The 24,664-nt window shown below is 38.5% G+C and overlaps 4 protein-coding genes across 9 annotated transcripts; 2 read left to right on the top strand and 2 right to left on the bottom strand.

Moving 5' to 3' along the window:
* Nucleotides 1-1,404: 1,404 nt before the first annotated feature.
* LOC119983817 (protein TPX2-like) lies at nt 1,405-7,097 on the top strand. Of its 3 annotated transcripts, none has more exons than XM_038827545.1 (22): nt 1,405-1,794; nt 2,505-2,587; nt 2,676-2,816; nt 2,915-2,991; nt 3,113-3,203; nt 3,286-3,359; nt 3,481-3,723; nt 3,808-3,907; nt 4,030-4,146; nt 4,254-4,355; nt 4,461-4,637; nt 4,722-4,784; nt 4,868-4,948; nt 5,049-5,210; nt 5,294-5,425; nt 5,512-5,592; nt 5,723-5,842; nt 5,927-6,093; nt 6,187-6,295; nt 6,398-6,457; nt 6,550-6,644; nt 6,742-7,097. In XM_038827545.1, the coding sequence occupies exons 1-22, from the start codon at nt 1,632-1,634 to the stop codon at nt 6,860-6,862; spliced, it is 2,559 nt and encodes an 852-aa protein (XP_038683473.1). In that variant the 5' UTR covers nt 1,405-1,631; the 3' UTR covers nt 6,863-7,097. The 3 variants fall into 3 exon arrangements, with proteins under 3 accessions (XP_038683473.1, XP_038683472.1, XP_038683474.1); XM_038827544.1 differs by having other exon boundaries at nt 4,242-4,355; XM_038827546.1 differs by lacking the exons at nt 3,113-3,203; nt 3,286-3,359 and having other exon boundaries at nt 4,242-4,355.
* Nucleotides 7,098-7,478: 381 nt separating this feature from the next.
* Nucleotides 7,479-10,271, top strand: LOC119983725 (dnaJ homolog subfamily B member 4-like). The gene is made up of 3 exons (XM_038827439.1): nt 7,479-7,834; nt 7,935-8,368; nt 9,606-10,271. The coding sequence occupies exons 1-3, from the start codon at nt 7,670-7,672 to the stop codon at nt 10,042-10,044; spliced, it is 1,038 nt and encodes a 345-aa protein (XP_038683367.1). The 5' UTR covers nt 7,479-7,669; the 3' UTR covers nt 10,045-10,271.
* Nucleotides 10,272-10,365: 94 nt separating this feature from the next.
* LOC119983723 (homeobox-DDT domain protein RLT2-like) lies at nt 10,366-21,161 on the bottom strand. Of its 4 annotated transcripts, none has more exons than XM_038827433.1 (18): nt 20,502-21,161; nt 19,929-20,405; nt 19,041-19,126; nt 18,458-18,886; nt 18,287-18,376; nt 17,956-18,120; nt 17,647-17,869; nt 17,168-17,268; nt 16,800-16,886; nt 16,529-16,681; nt 16,264-16,419; nt 15,416-15,625; nt 14,634-15,326; nt 14,004-14,555; nt 12,956-13,588; nt 12,687-12,791; nt 12,089-12,343; nt 10,366-11,374 (listed from the first exon to the last, which is right to left on the bottom strand). In XM_038827433.1, the coding sequence occupies exons 1-18, from the start codon at nt 20,611-20,613 to the stop codon at nt 10,583-10,585; spliced, it is 5,319 nt and encodes a 1,772-aa protein (XP_038683361.1). In that variant the 5' UTR covers nt 20,614-21,161; the 3' UTR covers nt 10,366-10,582. The 4 variants fall into 4 exon arrangements, with proteins under 4 accessions (XP_038683361.1, XP_038683362.1, XP_038683363.1 ...); XM_038827434.1 differs by having other exon boundaries at nt 17,168-17,265; XM_038827435.1 differs by having other exon boundaries at nt 19,938-20,405.
* Nucleotides 21,162-22,962: 1,801 nt separating this feature from the next.
* On the bottom strand, nt 22,963-23,789 carry LOC119984720 (protein DMP7). The gene has a single exon (XM_038828802.1). It carries the CDS (start codon nt 23,623-23,625, stop codon nt 22,993-22,995), a length of 633 nt encoding a protein of 210 aa, XP_038684730.1. The 5' UTR covers nt 23,626-23,789; the 3' UTR covers nt 22,963-22,992.
* Between the last annotated feature and the right edge of the window lie 875 nt (nt 23,790-24,664).

The following is a 24,664-nucleotide window of genomic DNA, read 5'->3' as shown; positions in this document are numbered from 1 at the left end:
GCGTCCAACTCAACAACTGAGATAATTGAGATACCAACTGTAGGTATCTTTATCATTTTCGTTAAATATATTTTATAAGTGGAAAGCCACCTTAACAAATTGTGTTGACAAGATCTCGAGGTTTTGGTCAACCTTCTTATTATTACACCCAAAAAACGTTTTGTGAGTACTTCGACCAACTTGATTCTAAAGGTTAGTTTACCTAATACCTCAATTTTTGGATTTTACGACAAATATTGAAGGGTCATAGCCTTGGACGTACCAAAAGACTTTTCAACCGAATACAACACCAATGAAAATGTTGGATACACTCGTGGAGGAGGTGAAATGGACCGTTGCGGCCCATTTGTTTACTCCGTTAGCAAGCCCGTTTGCATTGTTAGAAATCTCATCCCAAATACATTAATAGTATTACCCGTTTTGGACTACAATCTCGCGCAAATTTATTCTTTTTGAACCATCGCTATTGAAATTTAGACTCAGAAAACGCGTCGTTGTGTGCGAGGAATTAGACTTTTACTTATAAATCACTCAATTGGGTTATACCAATCCGATAATAGATATCAGTCTTGATATGCACTCCTGTGTGCGGGATTGAAGGCTTCTCAAACCCACTTTGCATGAATTCCCCCCAATTTATGAGTTATGACCAAGCTGGGTTGTTAATTTCACTTGTGTGGGATTGCTAGGGCTAGGAGCAATTGCACTTGTTCTTCTTTGTGTGGTTTTTGTTCTTCAAACAAATTAAAAAAATTGGAATCTAGATAAATATCGAAAGTTGTTCAGTGTTTAATACGGAGTTGTGGGGTGTGGTAGTTGGTCTTCAGAAAGCTTGGGATCAAGGTTTTCGTAAAGTTATTTTGAAAATGGATTCTTAGGTAGTAGTCAACCTGTAAAATAAGCGAGTTGTACCGATAAATACTCAATCTCATTTAATTTCTCCTATTAAAAGACTTTCGGGTCAGAATTGGCATGTTAAAGTTAGTCACGTTTATCGCGAGGCTAACTTCAGTGCTGATAGGTTATCCAACTCTGGCTTTGATTTGTCTCATGTTGTGTGCATTTCTTCTCTCACCCTCCTATTATGTATTCATTCCTTTTAGATGATGTTGTAGGGGTATTCCGTTCAATTTAATAAAAATTTTGTTCCTTAAAAAAAACCTAAAAAGATTATGGGAGCGCCTCCAATAGATAATATTTTCTTACCTAGTTAGTGCAATATTTGACGACTGCATGAATTTTTATTTTTATTTGGATTCCCAATTTAGAAAATAGTAGCAAAACGGCAGCGTTTATAGACATACCCTTATAAGCCTTTTGGACAGGGGAGAAAATAATAGCCGTTATACAAATCAAGCCATCAAGGGTCGTCTAAACTGGGCGTTGGTGGTCTCTTCCTCAAATTCAAAAAATTCGACCGTTAGAGATCCCTAACGTTAAACTCCTCCACTCCACCGACTCTCCCACAGACATAGAGACATTCTTCCTGTTATCCTTCTCTCTCCTTCACCACTGAAAAGGTTTCCAATTCTCAGACCCAAAACTCCAGAGGGATTATTAATCCGACAGCGTTTACTGTATTTTATCTCGATTTCTCAGATATCCGATTCGTTTGGTGAAGTGATTTCTCGATGGCGGTAGCCGAGGAATCGTCGGACGACAGTGGAATCATGATCGATGGGACTTACGAGTTCTCGGCGCCTCGGTTCTTTGACTTCGTTAAAGGAGAGACGGACGAGGATAAGCGTAAAGCAGAGCTCTGGTTCGACAACGGCCTAAGCTACGCGCCTTCACGTATGTTATTTCTTCTCTGATATTCTCTTTTTTTCTTTGATTTTTCTATTTTAATGGTACATCATTGACATCCGTTAAAGATAATTGGTCGTTTTCTTCTGTTACTCGTTCTTGATTTCCTCGTGAGTGTGCAAAAATTCTTCGAGATTTCTCTTTTCCTTTAGTTCTTGATTGTTTTCTGGAAATTTTAGGGTTTTGTTGCTTCTTTCTGTTTGGATTGATTGAATTCGGTCCTTTTGGACTCTGTTTTTTAAGGTTATTAGGGTTAGGGTTAGGGCTAGGGTTTTTTATGCGAGTAATTGGTTGGGGATTCTATGACTTGAGGGATGAAAGAATCTGATTATGTTATTGGTTTAATTTTCTTTTTTTGTCTTTTTAAATTGTTTGTTGTTTGTTAGAAAGATTTTCTCAGTTGATGAAGCATGGAAGTTCTTCTCTTGTTCATAGTGATCCTAGAATATATCTAATCAGAGCATAAGGTACGAAAGGGATAAATTAGGGTAGCAATTCATTTTTAAGCAGAAGCACTGCAAATTCAGAAAAGATAGCTCATGCTTAGTTGCTGCAAGAATAAGAGGGGAAAAGAAGAATGTGTAATCCAGAGAAATCATACGTTTATATTTAACTCCTATGCTGGCTCCTTTGGATCTTCTTGTTGTTCTATTTACATTTTTATGTATTTGATTTATTGGGATGTTCAATTTATGCAGCTTTTATGCCTAGAATCAAGACAGCTAGATCAGTTAAGGTTGATACGTTGTGTGACTTTAGCGAAGCAGACCAAATGCAGAAGGTTGTGATACTTTCTTCAGTTGTCCTTGTTTCTATTCATCCTTGATTGCAGCAGTCTTCTATATTTAATTATTCTGCAATTGCTACAGGGAACAGAATCATCATATGCAGCAGTAACTGATTATCCCTTGGAGATTAAGCTTCAATCCAATGACAAAACCACTGAAAGTAAGGGAGAAAAGGTAATCCAGAGTGAGCCAGAGGAAGAAAACGAGAAAAATCTTGTCGAGGTAGCTAGTTTCTCAATTTCTTCATCTAGAACGCCTTCTTGTGTTTGGGTTTTGGTCTTCTACAGCTTTCATCTCTCATGTTTGAAAGCACCTTTCAGATTTCTGCCGTCAAGGAGGCTGCATGTGGAGGAGCATTTGGAGGACAATGTAAAGGGGAGGATCCAGAAAGTGGAAGGTTTGTTTTGTTAACTAGGCTTTGAAACATGATATAACTTCATAGACAAATGGGAGGTTAATGGTGGTATCAAAAATCTGTGATCAGTTCTGATGTTTCTTCTGTTGGTCTACTTTTACAGTGGTTCCAAGGACAAAACCACTGAAAGTAAGGGAGGACAGGTGATCCAGAGTGAGCCAAAGGTAGAAAACGAGAAAAATCTTGTCATCGAGGTAGCTAGTTTTTCAATTTTTTCTTGTTTTTGGATTTTGGTCTTTGGACAGCTTTCATCTCATCTTTTAAAGCACATTTCAGATTTCTTCCGTTAAGGAGGCCACATGTGGAGGAGAATGTAAAGGGGACGCAGCATGCCATCCAGAAAGTGGAAGGTTTGTTTTTCTAACTAGGCTTTGAAAAATGCATCACTTAATAGGCAAAAGGGGGGGATTAGTGGTGGTATGAAAAAATTCTATGATCAGTTCTGATGTTTTTCAAAATCTACGTTCACAGTGGTTCCATTGGAAGATCTTCTTCCACTAATGAAAAGATAAATTCAGTAGGTCGAGTGGGAGCTGAAGCTTGCACCCCTAGACCAACAATGACTTCTCGAAACGGAGAACTTCAAGTCACTGATTCTAAGAAGCACCAGACAGCTAGAAAGATAGCTAGTTTGGTTCAGAATCCATCTGCATTCAAGCCGAAAACTCAGCTGCAGTCTAAAGTTAAGAGTGCAAAACCATCCAGTGTGACAAGGTTTGTTAAATTTTTGTTTCAATCTCCTATGTTGAGGTTCACTTGTGTTGATTGCATTGACTGAATATCTTATTTTAACTGCAGAGGCACAAATGTGAAGAAAAGTACTGGGACTCCTAGTTTGTTAGCTCAAGATAACCAGGCTATTAAGCGGCAGAAGCTGGAAGGAGGTAGATCTAGACAGGTAGTCGATTATTACAGCTAATATTGTTTCACATGACATTGCTTTTGGTAAAAAAAATTTTCGTAAATATTGCTTTTCGGTAATTCCTTAAATAGTTATACCTGAATTATTGTTTCCTCCAGATCCTTACTGTTAAACCGCCCCCAAATTTGCCCCACAAATCAAAAGCGGGTCTTACAAGTAGCAGTTCAGGTTTATGCTATGCTGTTGGTAATAAAATAAACAAAGAGGACAGAAAGGTTTGTCTCTTACCAAATCTTCTAACTTGATTTTTAATTTTTTACTTGTTTGTGCAACTAGTTGTCATTATTGAAGCATGATTTTTCATGTAAAGGTTTATGTTCAGGAACCAGTTGCACCATTTGTTTCCATGGCAGAAATGATGAAAAAGTTTCAATCAAGTACAAGAGACCTGTCATTGCCATACACAAATCGCTCTCTTTCACATGTAATCAATACACTCCAATTTTTTTGCCCCACTTTTAGGAATCATGGTGTATTTTACTTTCCTTGCATACTCTCGTTTAGTTTTCTTAAATGACTTCCATTACAGGATGATAAAGGTTCTGTCATCCAGAGCAATCCTACTCTCTCTTTGACAAGACCTAAAGAACCTGAATTTGAAACAGCTCAGCGTATCCGTCTAGTAAAGGTAAAAAGCAGTGCAGAGCTGGAAGAAGAGATGATGGCTAAAATCCCCAAGTTTAAAGCTCGACCATTAAACAAGAAGGTTACCCTCTTTCCTGCTCTCTTTATGTTTACCATTAATGATTCCCAGACCTTGATTGATTTATTTATTTTATTGTTTTTGTAGATTCTAGAAGAGCCAACCTTACCAGTATTACCAAGAAGTACACCACAGCCTCCACAATTTCAGGTAAACCTTACTTAAACAGGTGAATTGTGGTTAGATAGAGAGCAACATCACTCTGACGACTAATATTTCTTTGACGGATTCAGGAATTCCATTTCATGAGAATGGCAAGGGCGAAAGACAATGAAGAGACAGCTTCTGTAGCCTCATCAATACTGTCTCGTCAGGTTTGGAGCACCACATCCTGATATTAAGTTCTCGTTATTTTATCTTGAAGAGGGAACTGCTTTGTTTTACTCCTGATATAAACTCATAACGTTGGGACAGACTACTACTAATCAATGGAAACATCATCTAACGTATCCGAAAACTCCAGTTCTTCAAACATCACTGAGGGCCCGTACTCCCAAGGTGAAAAGTTCTTTTGAACTTGAGCAAGAGGAACTTGAAAAGGTTCCAAAGTTTAAGGCAAGGCCTTTGAATAAGAAGGTAAGACTCCAATATCTTCCTAATGGGACTATGAGGTGCCTATTTCTTGGACTTAGTTTCATTGACAAAGTTCACATTTTCAGATATTTGAAAGCAAAGGGGAGCTGGGAATTTTCTGCAATGCGAAAAAACACGTAACAAAACCTCAAGAATTTCATTTTGCCACGAATGAGAGGATTCCACCAGCCACTGCAGTTATTGATCTGTTTGATAAGGTAGTCTAATCGTTCGCTTATATGATCAGTTCGGAATGTTTAAAAGAGCATCTTCTTGACTTTTTTTTTTTTTTTTCACATTGCAGCTATCGTTGAATTCTGAACCTTGCCATGACAAACCATTGCCTAGAAATACAACACCCAATCCATTCCATCTCCACACAGAGGTATACAGAAGTGTACACTTGTGTATGATATTATTTTTGCAACCTATGCAAATACATATTTTTAGATTTTTTTTTATTATTTTTGTTGAAGTGTGTTTTCTTTACTTTTTTTCCTGCTCCATGATTTCAGGAAAGAGGCGTTCAGAAAGAGAGGAAATATGTGACCGAAATTATGCAGAAACAGTTGGAAGATGAAAGAGCAAGGATTCCTAGGGCTAAACCTTATCCTTATACCACCGACTATCCTGTGGTATGTATTTTATAAGCTTATATGTGGGTAACTTGCCAGCCTTTTTAACATTACGGAACTGACAATATATGTTCTCTTTTGCAGATTCCACCAAAACCTGAGCCCAAGCAATGCACAAAACCGGAGCCTTTCCAGCTGGAGAGTCTGGTTAGGCATGAGGAGGAAATGCAAAAGGAAGCAGAAGAAAGGAGGAGGAAGGAGGAAGAAGAGGCCAAATTGAGGATATTTAAGGCACAGCCTGTCCTTAAAGAGTAAGAATTACTTCCATAGCTTCTATGGTTATTTTCTGCCTTCTTCTATTTGTTTGTCTGAATTTGAACATATGTGCTGTTTGTGATCACTAGGGACCCCATCCCTTTGCCTGAAAAAGTGCGCAAGCCTCTTACACAAGTACACAAAATTAATCTCCATGTAGACCACAGGGCTGTGGATAGAGCAGAATTCGATCACAAGGTAATAAAACTTCGTCACACATTTTTCTCTTTCTTCAATTTTTTGGTTGCACCATGGTCTTTTTTAGACTCTTGAGCGTTAACAAATGTTAATTGTGCATAGATCAAGGAGAAGGAGATGATATATAAGAGATACAGAGAAGAGAGTGAAGCTGCAAAGATGGTATGAATTATTTGTTTTTTAAGTTCATCTGCAGAGGTATCCAGATTTCAAAATCGCTCACTCACTTAACTAAACCCCCACAAATTGTGCAGATTGAGGAAGAGAAGGCATGGAAACAGTTGAGAAGGACAATGGTTCCACATGCAAGGCCCATGCCTAGTTTTGATAATCCATTCTGTCCACAGAAGTAAGAACAATATAACATAATTCTTTTCTCCACCTGCCAACACTTTCACTTCATGACTAATGTTCATCATTGTCGTTTGCTTGATTTGTCAATACAGGGCTTGCAAAGAACCAACAAAGCCTAAGTCACCAAAATTGCGTGTCACGAAAAGGAAAGAAAGGCGAAGAGTAATCAGCACTCTCACTCCAGTTTCTAGCTCTGCTTCAAATATGAGGTGATGATTGGTGGCTGGAGTAGTGTTCAAGTTCAAGAACTCTCTTCTTGAACGGTTGAACCCCCTGTAGAAATCTTATGTAATGTACTCCATTTAACATAGTTTCAGCATATATGTGACAGTAGTGCCCAACACATCATGTAAAGTTCTAGGTTAAAGTGACAATGCAGTTTGACTGCAGTGTAGTAAGATTCTACATTCTTCTTTAAACATGCAACGATGTTGAATTCCTGGGGAGCCATGATGGGATAGCATTCATCTTTAGGACCTACATTCGGCCCACTACGGATAACTTGAGGAAGTCTTTAGGCTTCGTGTGCTATAACTAAATGGATCGTCACACAAAATCTCTAGTAGACCTAGATTCGGCCCATAGATGGCGGTTGGACTTCATGGGCTCAGCTAAATGGATCGTCACAATCTTTATTAGACCCACACTCGGCCCATATATGACTGTCCTACACTCCTACCTACAGGCTACAGATAAGTTTCGGAAGTCTTTGGGCTCACTTGCAGTTGCAGATAAGTTGTGTGTAGATTCATGACATCATGGACGAGATAGATTCTGGTCACACTTAGGATCCAGAAGCGGTAGTAATGTAGTTACTAGTTAGTTCTGGAACCTTCGACAGGTTTCTCAAATCATCAAAAATCCAAATACTAATACCTCCACCAGACAAATCTTTCTTGCAAACATCAACAACAGAAGACTCTGAAACCAGAAACAAAGCTAAACCAAGCATTCTAGCATAGTTAGTAGCCAAATTGTTGGATCAAGGTGAAGAAGAGAAAGAGAGAAGAAGTAGGAGACATGGGAGTGGACTATTACAAGATATTGGGGGTTGATAGGAATGCGAAAGATGATGACTTGAAGAAGGCTTACAGAAAGCTTGCTATGAAATGGCACCCTGACAAGAATCCCAATAACAAGAAGGAGGCTGAAGCCAAGTTCAAGCAAATATCTGAAGCCTATGATGTAAGTACTGATTAAGCTTTTAGTGTAATAAATTCCGTTTCTAGATTAATCTCCCTATTAAATGAATTGGGTGTATTGAATTTTGATTGAATTTGTGCAGGTTCTCAGTGATCCACAGAAAAGAGCAGTGTATGATCAGTATGGTGAAGAGGGCTTAAAGGGCGGTGTTCCACCTCCGGATGCAAGTGGTCCGGGAGGAGGCGCATCATATTTCTCCACCGGTGATGGACCCACGTCGTTTAGATTCAGTACACGAAACCCGGATGACATTTTCGCAGAGTTTTTCGGGGTTTCAGGCCCATTTGGAGGTATGGGAGGAATGGGAGGTGGTGGTGGAATGAGAGGGACGAGGTTTTCAAGTGGAATATTCGGGGATGATATATTTGAATCCTTTGGGGGAGGAGGTGCAGGTGGCGGCGGTGCTTCTCGGAAAGTGCCTCCCATTGAGAACAGGTTGCCATGTACACTTGAAGAGCTTTATAAGGGAACCACCAAGAGGATGAAGATATCAAGAGAGATACTTGATGCAAGCGGGTAGGTATTTCTGAGCTAACACTATTTTCTATACGATTTGAGAACATGGCAAATGGGTATTTGATATTTTATCAAACTAGTTGTTTAGTTCTTTGTTTCAAGGATTTAAACTTGTCATAGAGTATTTTAGATTGGCTAAATTGTGTTTTTTATAGCTATACATTGGTAGAAATAGAATATATGGATGGTAGAAATGATCTTTCTAGTGCAGTAATGAATCATTGCTTTTATGATCTGGAGTATAGTCTGTTGTATACGATATTGATTAAATAATGTCTATGCTCTTGATGGATCGCCTATTGACTTGAATTACGTAAAGCCTGCAAGACCTTACATTTGGTTTTTCCGGATTGGAATGATTCTCCTTTTGTTTTTATGTATCCTCATAAAGTATGATTGCAACTTCATCCGTAGTTATGGAATCAGGTGTCAAATGGTTTTGGCTATTATTTCATTGTAATGTGGATGCTCCTTCGCGCATAAATTATTTTGGCTAAATAGCCTTGAATGGCGAGGTAACTTCAAGTATGATTCAGTGTATTTGCAATCTGGCATTAGCATAATGAAGGTAGATTGGTAGAGTGATACGAACTACTGTTTTGAAGATTCATAGGTTTAAGAGAGTTGCTTTTGGCTGGAATTCTGTCACAGGGTAGACTATAAGTTTCGACATGGATGGTTTTTTTTGATACGTGCAATTATCATTGGCGGTTCAGTTTCGAAGAAATATTGATGCATCTGGTTACCTTATGTTTACAGTCATCAGTTATCGATTTTTGAACTTTAGACTCAGAACATTTATATATCAAGTCTTATTAATGACTTTTCCTTTGGACACGTTCTTGCCTTTGCTCAGATCAACCATGGATTTTGAAGGTTGTTTCAGTATAGTTTATGTGCATATCCTTAATTTGATGCGAGTTTGATTTGTTTATATGAAGTACTATCAACATTAGGACAAGACACTTCTATGTTGAGACAAAATATCTTTCTCTTGAGATGTTAGGAATCACTGTCTGACTTGTTGTAGGTAACCGACTTTCTGTTTCTGTGTAGCTTCCCTCGGAACTCAGTGGTACTGCAACTGGGAGTTTATAGATATGTTATATTCAAAAAATGTGTGGTATATCATGTCTGTAATCTTGTCATTTGCAATTCAGGCCATTGTATTCATCATATAGAAACAAGACTGAAGATAGATGATCTTACTGATATTTTTCGTTATTGGTGTGTGCAGAAAGACCATGCCGGTGGAGGAAATTTTGACCATTGAAGTAAAGCCTGGCTGGAAGAAAGGTACTAAAATAACTTTCCCAGAGAAAGGTAACGAGCAGCCAAATGTTACCCCAGCAGATCTCGTCTTCATCATCGATGAAAAACCCCACAGCACATTCACTCGAGATGGGAATGATCTGGTGGTTACGCTGAAGATTTCCTTAGGTGAAGCCTTGTCAGGTTACACTGTCCATCTCACTACTCTGGATGGCAGGAATTTAACCATTCCCATCAACAATGTGATTCATCCAAACTATGAGGAGGTTGTTCCGAGGGAAGGGATGCCGATCCAGAAAGACCCAACAAGGAAAGGAAATCTGAGGATTAAGTTCAACATCAAATTCCCAAGTAGGCTGAGTGCAGATCAGAAGGCTGGAATTAAGAAACTCCTGGGACCTTGAAGAGAGTATCAACTCCTTAAAAAAGGACCAAATCTGTGAATATATAGATACTATAAGTCTATAATCTATGAAATAGAATGAGGCGTCTTGGGGCTAGTTTCTTTCCTTCCCATTCGTTGGAAGCTTTTCAACATTCAAGTTGAGCAACATTATGGTTTTCACAATTTCTGATTTGTAAGCTTTGGTTGGTATTCCTTTGTCCTTTTTAAAGTAATGGTTGTATTGCATGTCGAAGGTTATAGTGATTGGCTTTTCCATCTGCAAATAATAAATGTTCTTTGTATTTTGATTCAAGGCTTTTACATCCAACAACAAGTGTACTGAGCCATATAAGACCACCTTTTGATGCTCTGTGAATGTCAAAAAGGGTAGACCACAATCTTAGTGAACAAATTATGAGAAGATATGCACATTTAAGACCCTCTCAAGTATGCTAAGCTTGATGGTGCAGGGCACCCATCAAACAAAAAGAATCCGAATAACTATGAGATTCCATATATATCAACAATTCTATGCGCTAAGCCGCTAATGGTGTATCCTACTGGCTAAAATCTGAGGATGTTGATCCCAGATAGTCCAGATCTCTGTTCTGCTCTCCATTATCCCAAACAGGTCCATCATCTGTATCCACATTAATGTACCTGCCAGCATCCAGGTCCTCTTGTTCATCTTCCACATCATCAAGCCCTTCATTGTTGTCATCTTCATCCATGTTATACTCACTTCCTTCCGGTAAGTCATCTGACTTGCCGTTAGAACGACCAGCAGTGTAGTCATTCACTGCCAGATAGTTATATTCATCTCCAATTGCTTGGCCATTTTGATCATCATATTCAGATCTCCCTGAGGAACTGCCATCTGCCCCATCCTCCACTAGTAACCTGCTTGACTCGGTTCCATTCCATTCATCCATTATAAAGCCCGGTTCTAATTTCTCAAACATGACCTCTTGTGGAGCATCATTCTCATCAGCAGCCGCAACCACCCTCTTCACTTGTTTTTGCTTACTTCTAATGCTGCGATGCCCACGTTTACGTCCTCCTCTTCCACGGGATCCACCTTTCCATCCAAGCATCAGCCCTAATGTCCCGCTGTTTGCAGCTTTGCTTCTCTTGGCAGACTGCAATCTTGAACTAAGGACATTTCTTTGAGAATTCTCGCCAGTAGGACGTCCTCGGCCCCGACCACGCCCCCCTCGTCCACGACCAGAACCAGCGAACCCGACTGCCACATCAATCCAGTTCCCCTCTTGCAATAATCCAGCTGAATGTGGTGGTTCAGTTGTTCCATCATCCTGGGTGTTCTTCACCACAGCGAATTTGGATGAAGGCTTCAAAGAAACAGGGAAGAGGAGTCAGGAGAGTTTTCTATGAAACAAAAGATGAGCCAATTCATTCACAAACGCAATTACCACGGAAGAAATATAACAGGCCATACGGAGGGAAATCCTTCAGAGTTTATTACACATTAAGGCATCTCCAGGCGTAAATTGACATGGATTCTTACTCAAAAGTCAAAATTCAAATTGTATCTTTGAACAACAAATTGGTAAGTATCTCTTAGATTGCATAAGCTCTTTAGAAATATGTGGTTATCATCATTGTACTTTCATCCACAACTTAGGTTCTTTAGACAATCTGACAATGCATAAGGGTCCCGCATTTGAGATGGGATTGAGGAAAGGCAAGATGTATCCAGCCTAACCCTAGCATAGCAAAGAGAATAAAAGGTACGCAGACGTTACCCCACATAATATGTAGAGAGGCTGTTTTCAGAACCTTCAAGACCGTGACCTCTAGGTTGCACCCTACAACTCTACCACTGGACCACATATTTCCAAGAATTTAACCCATGGCTTAAAAGTTGTGCAGAACTTTACCTCCACGGGTTAATGAAGTTCTAGGCTATAACTAAAATACACAACATAAATGGATTAACAAATGCCCACACTTCGACATTGTCCGTAATAAAGATGAATTTCATCAATCCTATGTTACCGGACGCCAAATATTTGTCAGGAATAATTTGAGAAACGCTTACATACCATGAGCCCCTCATCATTTTGAGACTCCGCCTTGTGATGCAACAAGTAAGATATGGATGAATCAAATTCCATGACTCTAAGAGCCACAGCCGCTGTAGTTTGTGGTAACCAAGGAAGCACAGTAACTGCTTCAGGAAAGGAAGAGTAACTAGGTGCAGAATCCAACAGCTCAGATGAATCCAACAATTCTCTGGTGGTTTCAAAATTTGAAGATAAATAATTCCCCTTTACAGCTCTTTCTAACAATGTCAGAACCTGCAGACATTGTAAAAAGATTGTTAAGCTTCGTAAGTTGCGCAAAGAGGTATAGAAAGAGTCTGCAATGATTGAACGGCAAAGTTCCTTAATCTATAAACAAGGGAAAAAAAAAGTACAAGATCCTTGCAATGTGATAAATATGAAATAATGGCAATGTCACAGATGCATTTGCCACTATTATTTGTACCCCAACTACACCTTCCCTTCTCCCCACCCCCCACTCTAATAAAGAAAAGGAAAAAAGAAAACCTCTTCTTGCCACATCCTAACTAGGGAGAAAGAGAGAGCAAGTGGTCTATGCTCGAGAAGAAATCACAAAAGCAAAGTTCATAATATAAACCTGAAAAAGCTCTTCAGCTGATGCAGCGGAATACAGTTTCATACACCAAGATTTTCGATAGCCAGCAGTCCAAACAGGTCGTAGGGCTTCTGGCAGTATGGAAACCTGCCAAGGCAAATAAATAAATAAAAACAACAAACATAATATGCTGCATTGCAAACTAAGAAAGGAATAATTAGATAACATAAATTGTCAGACTGCTACAATGAAAGATGATGCTAAAACACCATTGTATATTATTCCAAAGAAAGCAGAAATTGAAGATTTACCTCAATCAAAGATATTAGCAATTTGAGCAATCTTATTCTAGGGGGAGAAGAAACTGAACCCTGTGAACTACAAGAAGAATCTGCCTTCAATTGCTCTTCAAATAGAGCCATATGCTCAGAAAAATTCACGTCACTCCGGCAAGTACCATTGGTCCTATAGCAAGAGGGACAACAGCTGTCTTCAGAACAATATATTTGATGGCAGTGTTCACAAACAGTCAGCAACGGCAGACACCTCTTATTCCCATACTTAATTGCACATAATAATGGTGAGAGATAACATTCTTTCCACATCCACTCCTCAAAATCTCGATATTCCTTCAAGGCATGACTTCTCTCATTTTCATTCCTCCCAATCTCAATTGCAAAAGATGTTGAGGTCTCTGATACGTCAGGATCTGCAACAAAAACAGTACTGCGAGGACTATCAATAGTAGCACAATAATCAGGGCCAACAGAACTTTCGACACCTTCAGTTTTGCATGTGTCGTCAACCATACTGTCTCTCTTAGCAAGAATCAGGTTTCTTCTAACAGTTTCTTTGAAGGATGTCTCTATCTTTTGTAACATAGCGTGCAAATGGGATTCTTGAATCCCACGCACATCCAAAGATGCCAGAAGAGTATCAAAATCCTGCATGCAAATTAAGGAGAAATAGACTATAAGTATACATAATGTAGGGAATTAGAAACTACATCAGGCAGTCACTCTCAAATAGGAGTGACTGACACAGTATATGTTGAATCACCTAAGCCCAGGCAAGGTAAATGTTGAGTGTACAAAACATTTGGTGCCAATTGCCTTTGCTTCAACCAAATGCTCTAGGTTAAATATAAAGGAATAAGTAGGCATAGTTCACATGCATGCACGTGCGTGCATAGTGCCAGAACTGCATGCAATGACACAAAAGTACATGTGCATGTTCATGCGCAAGACTTAAACTATAACATGCAACATCCATGACTGCTAAAGCATATGAAAATATGGTGCAGATGTACAATTGTCCATGTCTAATAAGCATATGAGATTTGCAAGGAGGAAACGCTACCTCTTCACAATCAATAATTCTCCAACGACCATCATCTAATTCAACAAATATTCTGCCACATCCAGGATCATTAGAAGAAGAAGATGTTATAAACCGCCAATATCGATTACGTCTGCGATCCTGACCAAGGGGCAGTGATCGATACACATACATTTCCTCTGCCTTGTGACCGATGAGAGATTTTAGCTGTGAGCGCGAATTTTCAGCAGTATGAAATTGCTGATATTGGGGGCTAGCCAGAGCATTTGAAAAACCTTGCACTTGCATATTCCCTTCAGATGGCATGATGTTGAAGTTCATTTCATTCCGTGGCTCGCTTAATCGATCTTGAGGGAAAGCAGTGCCTGTGAACATCTCATTAGTTTTTTCACCAATCGTGACCAATGGGCTTTGCCTCACCTCAACCAAGGATCCAGAATTGGGCTCCGTTTTGTTCCCTGTACCTGTCAAATAATGCGTCTTCACTACACACTCTTCTTTCATATGACGCTTATCCAGTTGAGCCTCTGCCCACATTTGTTTCTTTAGAGCATTTGCTGCTTCTAACCGTTCCTGAAAAGTTCTCATTCTGATAAACAAATTGAAAAAGGAAACATCAAATTTTACCAAAAAGTGAAAAGAATATAAAACCTCAAGAGCAACTCGAATTGAGTTTCCTTCAATTGCCACATCAATTAATGCAACAAGCGCATTAACGCGCTCCTCAACACAGAGGCTAGAGTACTCCCCCTCTAGAAGTCCTTGAACCCATGGCTCACCAAAACTGCTGTCATCAGTATCCATGTCTTCTTGATCAAGGTTAGTTACATCGTTTGAGACTGCAGCAACATCTGTAGATTGATCACCAGCAGCACCAAGACCTTTTACTTCATCCAAGTTTTCAGAATGTGCAAGAGGCAAGCCCTCGCTGAAATCCCTAGGAACACTCTCTGGAGTTTGAACAAGCGTATCAGACTTCTTACCATTTACTAACGGAACTTTCGATCTAAATTTATTTGTTTCTTGAGAAAAGAGAGCATCTTCCTTGGATTTTACATCAGAATTCAGATCATCAACATCAGGATCCTTCACTATATCACTTTCAGAATCTTCATCTCTTTCAGCATCATCTACACCATCTACAAATCCGCTTTTAAATATCCGTATTCTTTCCCTAGCTGCAGAAAGTATAGCCTCAGCATCAGTCGGGTCCTTTCTATAGGCTGGACGTACGCAATAAGTTGAAGGAGCTGTTCTCTCAAAAAGCTTTGTATCTCTAGACAAAGCAGCAGCAATAGAAGCTTCAGGTGTCTTGCTCGTCGTCAGATCCCTCAGTCCAGATTTCTGACATAAAATCCAAGCAAGTAGATAAATAAAATGAGGCTTAGGGTTTAATGCATGAATTAAGTATGCAGTCATCAACATTTAAACACCTGGATCTTCTCTGCAACTTCCATTATTGTTAGACCCTTGCTTCCCTCAAAAGAAAGAACGTGAAATGCTGCAAACTTAACAGTTCCAGGTGTCAAGCAATGCCTGGATCTGCGAGGATTAGAGAAACCCCTTTCTTGCATTATGGCAACAGCATTTTCAACAGCTGCTCCACTGCGTAAATTTGAAATTATATCTTCACCATCATTATCCTGCAAGTTGCATGTAACAATAAATTGAGAAAATGAAACCGTCTAACTTTGTTTCCCAAGTAATATATTCTTTTGAAGTATTATTATGGATAATATATTCCGAAAAACTAAAGATAAAAGAATTTGTTTCTCATTGGCACTGCCAAATTCAATTGACTTAATCTTCTCATGCCATTAAATAATTAACACATAGTGCAAATTACATAACCTAGCAACCACAATCACCATCGATATAAAAATCTAAAGCAATCTATAGTCCGTTTAGCACTAATAACAATAATGTGATGAAAGTACATAGTATGCTGCAATTTATAAACAATAAATGCAGGCAGAAATAAATCAATACCCAAGGCACAAAAGACTAAGATGATTTGAGGCCACAATCAAAGAAGTGGAATGTGTGCCCAATAGGAGTGATGGTTTCTCATATATTAGTTTGATTGAAGATGATATTATAAGTTGTTTAGTTTTCTATTCATATAAAAGCAGATTTAGAGATACGTTTTCAGTTTTTACTTTGTTTACAACATAGAAGTTATTTCATTACTATGAGATTATTACGTGGGCCACTGCACTAAGGAAAAGAAGTACATAGAGCAGCCTCACAATTGAAACAAACAAGAGAAAATGGAAGCCACCTCATTATCATCACGAAGATATGCTGGTTCAATCACCCTTTGTTTCAATTGTGGTCCAAATCCTGCAGATAGAGCGAATTGCCGCAAGATTTCAGGCCATGTCAATGGATTCAAGTGCCGCTGCCAGCTCCGAATACTAAAACCCCACGTGTATGCCTAACATAGAAATTCAAACTTAATTATGATTTTGTAGGAGTAAGAACCTAAACTAACCTAAAAATATAAATAACATGATTGCCAAACTAGCAACCCCAGAACTACTTACGCCTTCAACAATCTGTGGATGGCCACCTCCAGGATTTGCAGCACTAGTTTGATTCACACCTAACTTGGTGGCAGGTATCCTCGCAACATCTTCAATATCCTTAACGATGGACCTAAGAAGAGAGACATGCACCTCACCCAACAACCTTGGGTCCTGTAAAATCAACAAACATTAAGGGTATATTATATCCAGACACAAAATAATTAACAAGATACATTCAATTTCCAAATGTAAATAAACTGAAAAATCTCAAAGGAACTTAGTAACTTACATAATCATGAAAAGCTTGGATAAACTCATCCAGAGTGAAGGGCCAAAGACCAAGAACATCCGCAAAATTAATTAGGAATTTCCAAACCTAACATTAAGAACACATTCACACATTATACAGAGAAAAGAAAAAAAAAAACAAACAGTACACAGCCTTCCAGAGATATTTTAAAATGAGTCTGAACATTTTTCTAATGTATCTTTTGATATTTCAATTTAAAGCACCAGAAACAACCTAGTTGAAAAATAAAATATAACCTCTATTTGTGTATATGAGTCCAATTTAATTAAGAGTATGCATACATAAAGTTAAGAAAATGCAACAAATCATATCCTTGTAAGTGAAAGTGGAGCACAATTTCAACTCACCATAAGAAGATTGCCTATGTTCTTCTCAGAATCATTCCAAGGTTTAATAGAAAAAGGCCGCTTCAATCGCACGGATTTGGGTGGGAATGCAGTCAGTTCTTCTACAAGATATCGAAACAAAATTTTAAAAAATTCATTGTCTCATAAAATGAATTTCATATGACAAATGCAGCCGATGTCACAATCTTCAGGAATTCATAATAGGAGGCATGGGACTGAATAGCATAGATACATTGACTACAAGTACTAAAAGCAAGATAACCAAATCATATAATGAAGTTAAAACAGCTGGGACAGATGCAAAGAAGTCTACATAAAATTTAAGTTGGAAACTTTTCCATAAATGTCAACAGTAGTAGCTGAAAATGTCAACAATACCGTAATAAAGTTTCATTAAGTTATCGCATAGATGCCCAATATGTTATTTATCAAATAGAAGTAAGACTTATAAGGAAAAAAGTAAGTCGAACAATACCAACCTCTAAATACATCAAGGTTTTGCAGGGTTTCAAAGTCGAGAGAGAGCATTGAGGGCAAACCCTTGCTTGAGGCAGCTAGTTCCATGAGTTCCAAACGTTCATCATCCATGAGTTCCATCGATTCTTTAGCCATTCTTCGAGCGACTGCTCTCTCAGTAGCAGCTTTCTGCCTAGCTGCCTCCTTTTCTCTCAGTAATTCTTCTTTTTGCCTCATTTTCTCGGCCTAAGTAATCAAAGAAAAAAGAAACACACATTTGGCATACCATCATTATTTAAGTATAGCTCATGATCATAAGTTCTCATGCTTACTCTAATCGATGCCTTCTGCAAGTACTTCTCCCTTCGGTCCAGTTCACGCCTTTGCTCCCTCAGGTATCTCTCCTCCTCTCGCTGCTTTTCCCGCAGCAACCTCTCCTCTTCTTTCCGCCTTTCACGGTCATGCCTCTCCATTTCTTTCCTCATTTGCTCCTCTCTCTTAATGTTCAAAATGATAAAAATAGCACAGCAATTATGAGGCCCACAAAAGCAAAATAACAGAGTAACAAATTACGTTTCTCTTCATATTTGCTCCTCTTTTTAGAGTTCACAATGACAAAATTAGCAAATCTCAGGGGAAAAAAAAGGACAGTACGATCCAGACCTTACGCCTCAGAATATCTTGTTTTTCAAGCTCTTTTCGAATCCTTTTCTCGTGGGCTTCAACTTCACGCAATATTCTTGCCTTTTCACTCTACAAGAATTCAATAAACATATATGATATGACAATCTATGGTACTTCCGTAGTACAAAGTACTTCAATAAGACAACATACCTTGTGTCTCCTTTCCACTCGTGCAAAATCATCATCAGGGGTGACCCTCTTTTCAACCGGATTATCCAGTGTGGTGAGTGGTTGAGCACCCAAGTGAACATCCATGTCAATGTTTGGAAAGGATTTCTTTTGCAAAATATTGTCACGTTCCTCAAAAGAAGATGTCAAGAGATGACCCGGCCTGCCTTGTTGAGGGAAAAGACTAAGACCAGGAACATGACCTGAAAAACTATGTCCAGCAGGAACTTGCTCGTTGGCATGCAGGAATGTATGCCCTGTAGATAAAGATAAAGTCCGTGCATTAGAACCGTCGGCAGGGGAACCATAATGGTAGGATGCCGCCGATGGACCAACTCTTTCATATGTGTCATTTCTAACAGCTGGCTGCTCCGGAAGAAACTGATATTCGTGAAGAAGCCTAGGGGCACCCTGAAATACATATAATTTCCACTTTTGTCAAAAGGAAAAGAAAAAATGATAATACCAATAAAAAGTATGCAGCCTACCAAAAAAAATACCTGCAAAACAAATTTGCACAAACCCTAACATCATCCATTACGTATGCAAAAAAAGCCAGTCTAACCTTAATAATTTTTGCATCAGGTCTGTCACAAAGTTTAGCCTCAAAAGACCGTTCGGGTTGCTTTTGCTCCCCTACCGCTGCCATCCCTAGTGTGATTCATCAAGGCAGAACCAGTGTTATGTGCCATGAAATGCTAATGCACAAACATGCCCAACCTGAGGCAAACTCAAGATTAAATGAAAAGAGCAAAACAGACGTCTTAAAAGCATCCATAGCAAGAAATCAAAATTAAAGGCCACTCAAGAATAGCACACCTTAAGAACTAGAAAACCCAAAAAAACCTCTCGTGGCTTTGTTGCCATTGTCATCCAAATACACATTTGTATTATGTACTGATTAAAACATGTTATTTTTTTTGGTAAGAATAAAAACAACCAAAAGAAAAGGGAAAAGGAACCTCTTTAAAAATACATATCTAAATCCAGCAGAAAGGATGTCAACGTTGGTATCCCCATATGAAACAATCACAGCATGTCAATTTCAAAAGAACATCTTAAATCTAGAATTGGATTCACACCCTAGTAATCCTAGTAGCTTCAGTTCTTTACGAAATTTCTTAAGGCCATTGCATTGCGGGCAACTCCAAGCCTTTTTTTACTAAGTTACACCACCCATGAATTGAAAGGCTTTGGCTTAGCCACGCAATTGGCACCAACTTTGTCCTCCACTAGATCGTCATGACTAAGCACTTGATCACAGAGTACACGTACACATGGCTGAGAAAAAGATCATTATTTGGGTATAAATTATAGAACACAGAAATGAGAATTAATCATCCATGAAGTTATAACCTTTAGTCGTTCATCAAAGTACATTCAGCTGTATTGCCTAACACTAGCAAGTTATAAATGCACAGACCAAATTTGAATATGCAAATCAGGAACGAACCAGCACTACCTATTGGTGCGCCAAATGCACCCGGTGGCAAAGGATCAAACTCCATTCCTAGAATTGGCCCATCCTCCCTTAGCGGCTCTCCCAACTGCCCTTCCAGAAAAGCAATAGCTCGAAGCTCAGATATGGACTGCTGAGGTTCATAATACCTCTTCAATGATGACACATCACCTCCAATCCTAGCAAGAGCCACTCCAGACCTTGGAACCACTCGCCTGGAATCTATGAAGGAATGTGTCACCAAACTAGACCCCAATGCATGCTCATTTCCCGCCTCAGCAGCAGCCATCTCCTCCCCACCCACTCCTGGTGTGGTTGGAGGCAATGGAAAATCCTTGCTTGGCTTCTTCACAGGCACACCCTTCCTGTCCTTCAAACGCCTGTGGCAGAACCACATCTGCAGTTGCCGATCGGACAGCCCCAACTGCACTGATAGCTCCGCCCGTGAGGCCTCGGATGGGTATTGCTCAGCTAAACAAATCAAAAATTCGAATAAAATCAGCAAGCAAATTCCCAAAAAAGAAAAAAACCAAACTGAAAAACTCAACATTTCATAGAGCAGCATACCAGCATAAGTCTTCTCAAGAATTTCCAACTGAGAAGCAGTTTTCATTTTCCTCTTGGACTTGCTTTCTCCTTCCGGAGGCTTCTTCCTCTCTCCCTCAGAGCCGGCCTCCATTGTTGAATGATCAAACTCTCCCACCAAAAAAATTGGGCAAATTGATGAAAAGACTTATTCTTTCAAATCAAAAATCAAAAAACCCAGAAAAAGGAACTCTCAATCGAAGAAGAAGGACTAAAAGGAATCCCAAAACCAAATTAGGTTTTGCATTTGACAATTTTCTATGTCTAAAAAAACAAACTTGGCCTTTCTCGCTCTTGTTTGTCTATCTGGAATACATGATGAGGTTTTTGTGCGAATAAGATTTGTGGAACAAACAATAATTAATAAAATAGCAGAAAATATTAAAAAGAAGAAAAGAAGAAGATTGGGATTTTGATTTAAAGAGAGAACAAGAACAAACATAGAACCAACACCATCCCCAGTATTCTTTTCAATTGCTCGCATGTTTGTCGTTATTTTCTAGTTTTCCCTTTTGGAAATTAAAATTTGACAAAACTTTACTCCTATTGATAATTCGGAAGAAAAAAAAAAGTATATGGGAGCAGTGATGAAGATATTGATTCAGGAATTGGTTTTTTTTGTTTTTCTCTGTGTTGGGTGACTTTCCCTCTCTTCTTTCCCTCTCTCTTATTTTTTTTAAATTAAAAGAAAAACAATTTATTTCTTGGAGTTTATATAGGGTCGCGTGCTTTTCTTTCCATTTTTGTGGTTCTTTGCTCGTTTGGTACGACACCGTATCCACGGCGCGTGCACACACGTTCACGAACCATAAGATATGCATTTATTTATTATTGACTTTCAATATTTTGCTCAAGAGATAGGCAGACGGAGTTGAAGAGGTATGAAATGATGAAGAAGACAGTTTCAACTCCTATATATTTTCAATTGCTTCAATGTTGAAGGAGGTAATCGTTCGAACAACAATTATTACAAGAGGTCATCAAGAGAGGCAAATCAATCGGTGCAACCACATCTAACATCCGACGCACTATAAATGCATGTATTACTCAGACATTTGAGAATAAAATATCAGACATTCTGTGGACTAGACAAATTGTCAAACCATGAATATCGTTGCGTCTTTATTATTATTTTATAATTTCTTTCTTTCAATATTGATTTTACCTTCGGTTTTACATTATTATTGACTATCAATATTTTATTTAAAATATATGTAGGAATAAATCCATTCTTTTGAGGATTAACAATTAAATAGTGCTCTTATACTATTTCACTTTAGAATTTATCATGTTTGGTTTGGTGTTGAATCATACCAAACAAGAAAACCGAGAGTGAGTGCCAATGTCTTGTAAAAAGCGAGTGGGTGCATGCCCACTATTTTTCTAGCAAAGATTGGAACAACCGGGGCCCTCTCTTCAACATTTATCTACTTTTAAGTTCTTATTTTCCTTAATTTGATGTTAAGACTTGAGACTTACAAAAAGTCTCACGTGGGTTGTGATCTAAAAATTTGAAGGACAAAACAACCCTGATTTTAGGCCAAGTCTTTTGAAAGACAAGATCGCACTGGTCTTAGTCTGAGAGCGTAAATTGGACCCAAATCTTTCTCACTTTCTTTTTCTACTTCTCATTTTCTTCAAATTATAGTATTTTGTGTTGACAAAAAATGGCAAGTTGGGCTTGAGTAATTAATAATTTTGAAATGTGAAGTCTTTCACTTGAAAATTCAATCCAAAAGGGGAGAACAAGAGAAGCCTTTCTTGAAGAGTTCCTCTCCATTGTGTCATAAACCTTGACTATGACTACTACTACTTGTTTGGATTGCTTATTTTTTGAACGCACTATACAATTCCCTATATATTTACTTCATTCTTTTGGTGAAAAAAAAAAACAGAGAAAACAATATATGATGACAATACAACACATAAATGCATGATGAGCTCAATTTCCTGGCAAGTTGTGCATCATCATAGTCATAGATAGACATAGTGGGCTTTTGAATTGATTAGGTTAGTGGTGGATAAGGAAATGCCTTTCAGATAATGCAATTCACTATGGAATTATCCTATGTGTTTGTATTAAATAGTCAAACAACTGATTTTCTTGAAGAAATACTTGGCTATATTGACCTCAATGCCAAGAACTAAATCCAACATCGCGTGTGAATCTAATGCATTCAAAGTGAACCGATAAATGGAATTGATTTATCAGAGACTAAAAGCTAAACAATAAAGGCCCATTCATGGTAGTTAAATCATGTAACCTACTCCACAAATATGTGTTGTTTCTAGTCTTCTTCTTTGTTCAATTAAACAAATTGGATGTTGACTGTGATAGCTTTTCATCAATTTGTAGAAAACTCACATCAGAATGAGACTAAATTCAAAGAAATAATTGCTTTGACAAATCAATGGATGTAAAAATTCATTGACTTGATAATCAGTGAAAGGAAGAGACGAGACATGGAAATTCTTATTTGCGTGAAAGTGGGGAGCCAATGCCATGTCTCTTGGTTGGAAAAGCAACAAACAATATGCTACAAACCACACCAATCCAGAAAGGCAACCCCACAATCAACTCCTTGGTCTCCTCTGATGGCGTTGGACAAAAGCATTTCACAATGTTCTTATCAAACAGAGCAACTGCAAAGAACACCAATAAAGACAATACAGCATGAAAGAAATCAATGAATCTCAGTTTATACTTCTCAGCCTCTTCTTCTGACAGTTTCACCGATCCATCGAGAACCCACAAGCCTTTAAATGTTGCGACTCCATGGCGAATCTTCCCGTTTTCGTCCCGGCAACTATCGGTGAAGCAGAGGAGGAAGCAAGCCAGGCCAGAGAGAGCTAGAAGGGCTAGAGTTAATGATTGGCTTGTGGTGGTGGGACAATGGCCTTGGTGGGTTAGAACAGGAGATAGAATTTGGAATGTTAGGACAGAACCTGTTGGGAGAAGCTTAGACAATTGTGTTGTTCCTTTGAAGGTTTTCCTTACTGCCTTTTGTGTTGGTGTTTTTGGTTTCTTGGGAGGAGGCTTTGTGTTTTTGTCTTCTAAAAGGGGTTGTTGTTGTTGTGCTGTTTCATCTTCAATCTTGATGTCCATGACCCAGAAAATATTTGATTCTTCAGATGATCAAAATGTGTTTTCTTCTGATGGGTGTTAAGAGTGAAATTAAAAAGATGGGGACTTGTTACTTTTTTTTTTCTCGAGAAACCGAAACAGAAAACCGAACAGAAACTCAAGTGTTGAGGTGTTTGTGAATATAATAGGAGTCATTTTAATGTTTCTACAAAGAACAGTTATGAAAGTGGGTTGGTAAATGCTGTTAATTGATAGCTAATATTGGTTTAAAAAGGAGTTTCGTTAAGGTTTTGAATGGCTGTTATTGAGTTGCAGGTTGCGAATGAAACTAGTTAAACTTGGAAAATCAGTTGGATTCGTTCAACCGCAGCCATTTCACTTACCAAGGTAACTGAAAATGGGGCAATGAATGAATGCCCAACTAGGCTTGATTTAGGGCCCAACAGATGTTCTGGATGCTTTACAATTACATCTAAAGAGGCCCAAGTTCATTGGGCCCTCGTATATTGTCCGGAATGTTTTAAGCCCATCGTGGACTATGTTAAAGGCTTAAAGCTAGTGGGCTAGTAGTATTTTGTTCGATATATATATATTCCTTGGTCCTAAGTCCTAATTCCTAATCCTAATCCAAAACAAGTCGTGCTACTTATTCCTATTATTCTTCACTAAATTCTACCAAATATATTCCCACAAATTTTCTTTTTTTGTTCCCACAATGGCACAATTTGCATGTTAGAGATTTGTTACTTGCTTAACAACTAGGCTATTCAGATTCGAAACTTCTCTTTCCAGAGGCCCGTGCCTCAATTCATCTACGATCATCATTACATTGTTGCAAGTTTCATTTGTAATTTCTATATTCTTGTACGCACTAATATAAATCATTTTCAATTAATATTTTTGGATACAATGAAGGACACGCTTTCCAAGTAGTATCAAACTTTTTGAAAACATATACATACATTCTTTTGGAATCATTTTGGTACGAAAATGATTAACGGAGTTAAACTAACAAGTTAGACATTTAAGAATACTAAAAAGAGTACAATGGTTTCTTTTG

The sequence above is a fragment of the Tripterygium wilfordii genome, chromosome 18 (assembly GCF_013401445.1).
Source record: "Tripterygium wilfordii isolate XIE 37 chromosome 18, ASM1340144v1, whole genome shotgun sequence".
Taxonomy (NCBI): Eukaryota; Viridiplantae; Streptophyta; class Magnoliopsida; order Celastrales; family Celastraceae; genus Tripterygium; species Tripterygium wilfordii.
Note: the sequence above shows the minus strand (reverse complement) of the source record. Positions and strands in the feature narration are given on the sequence as shown.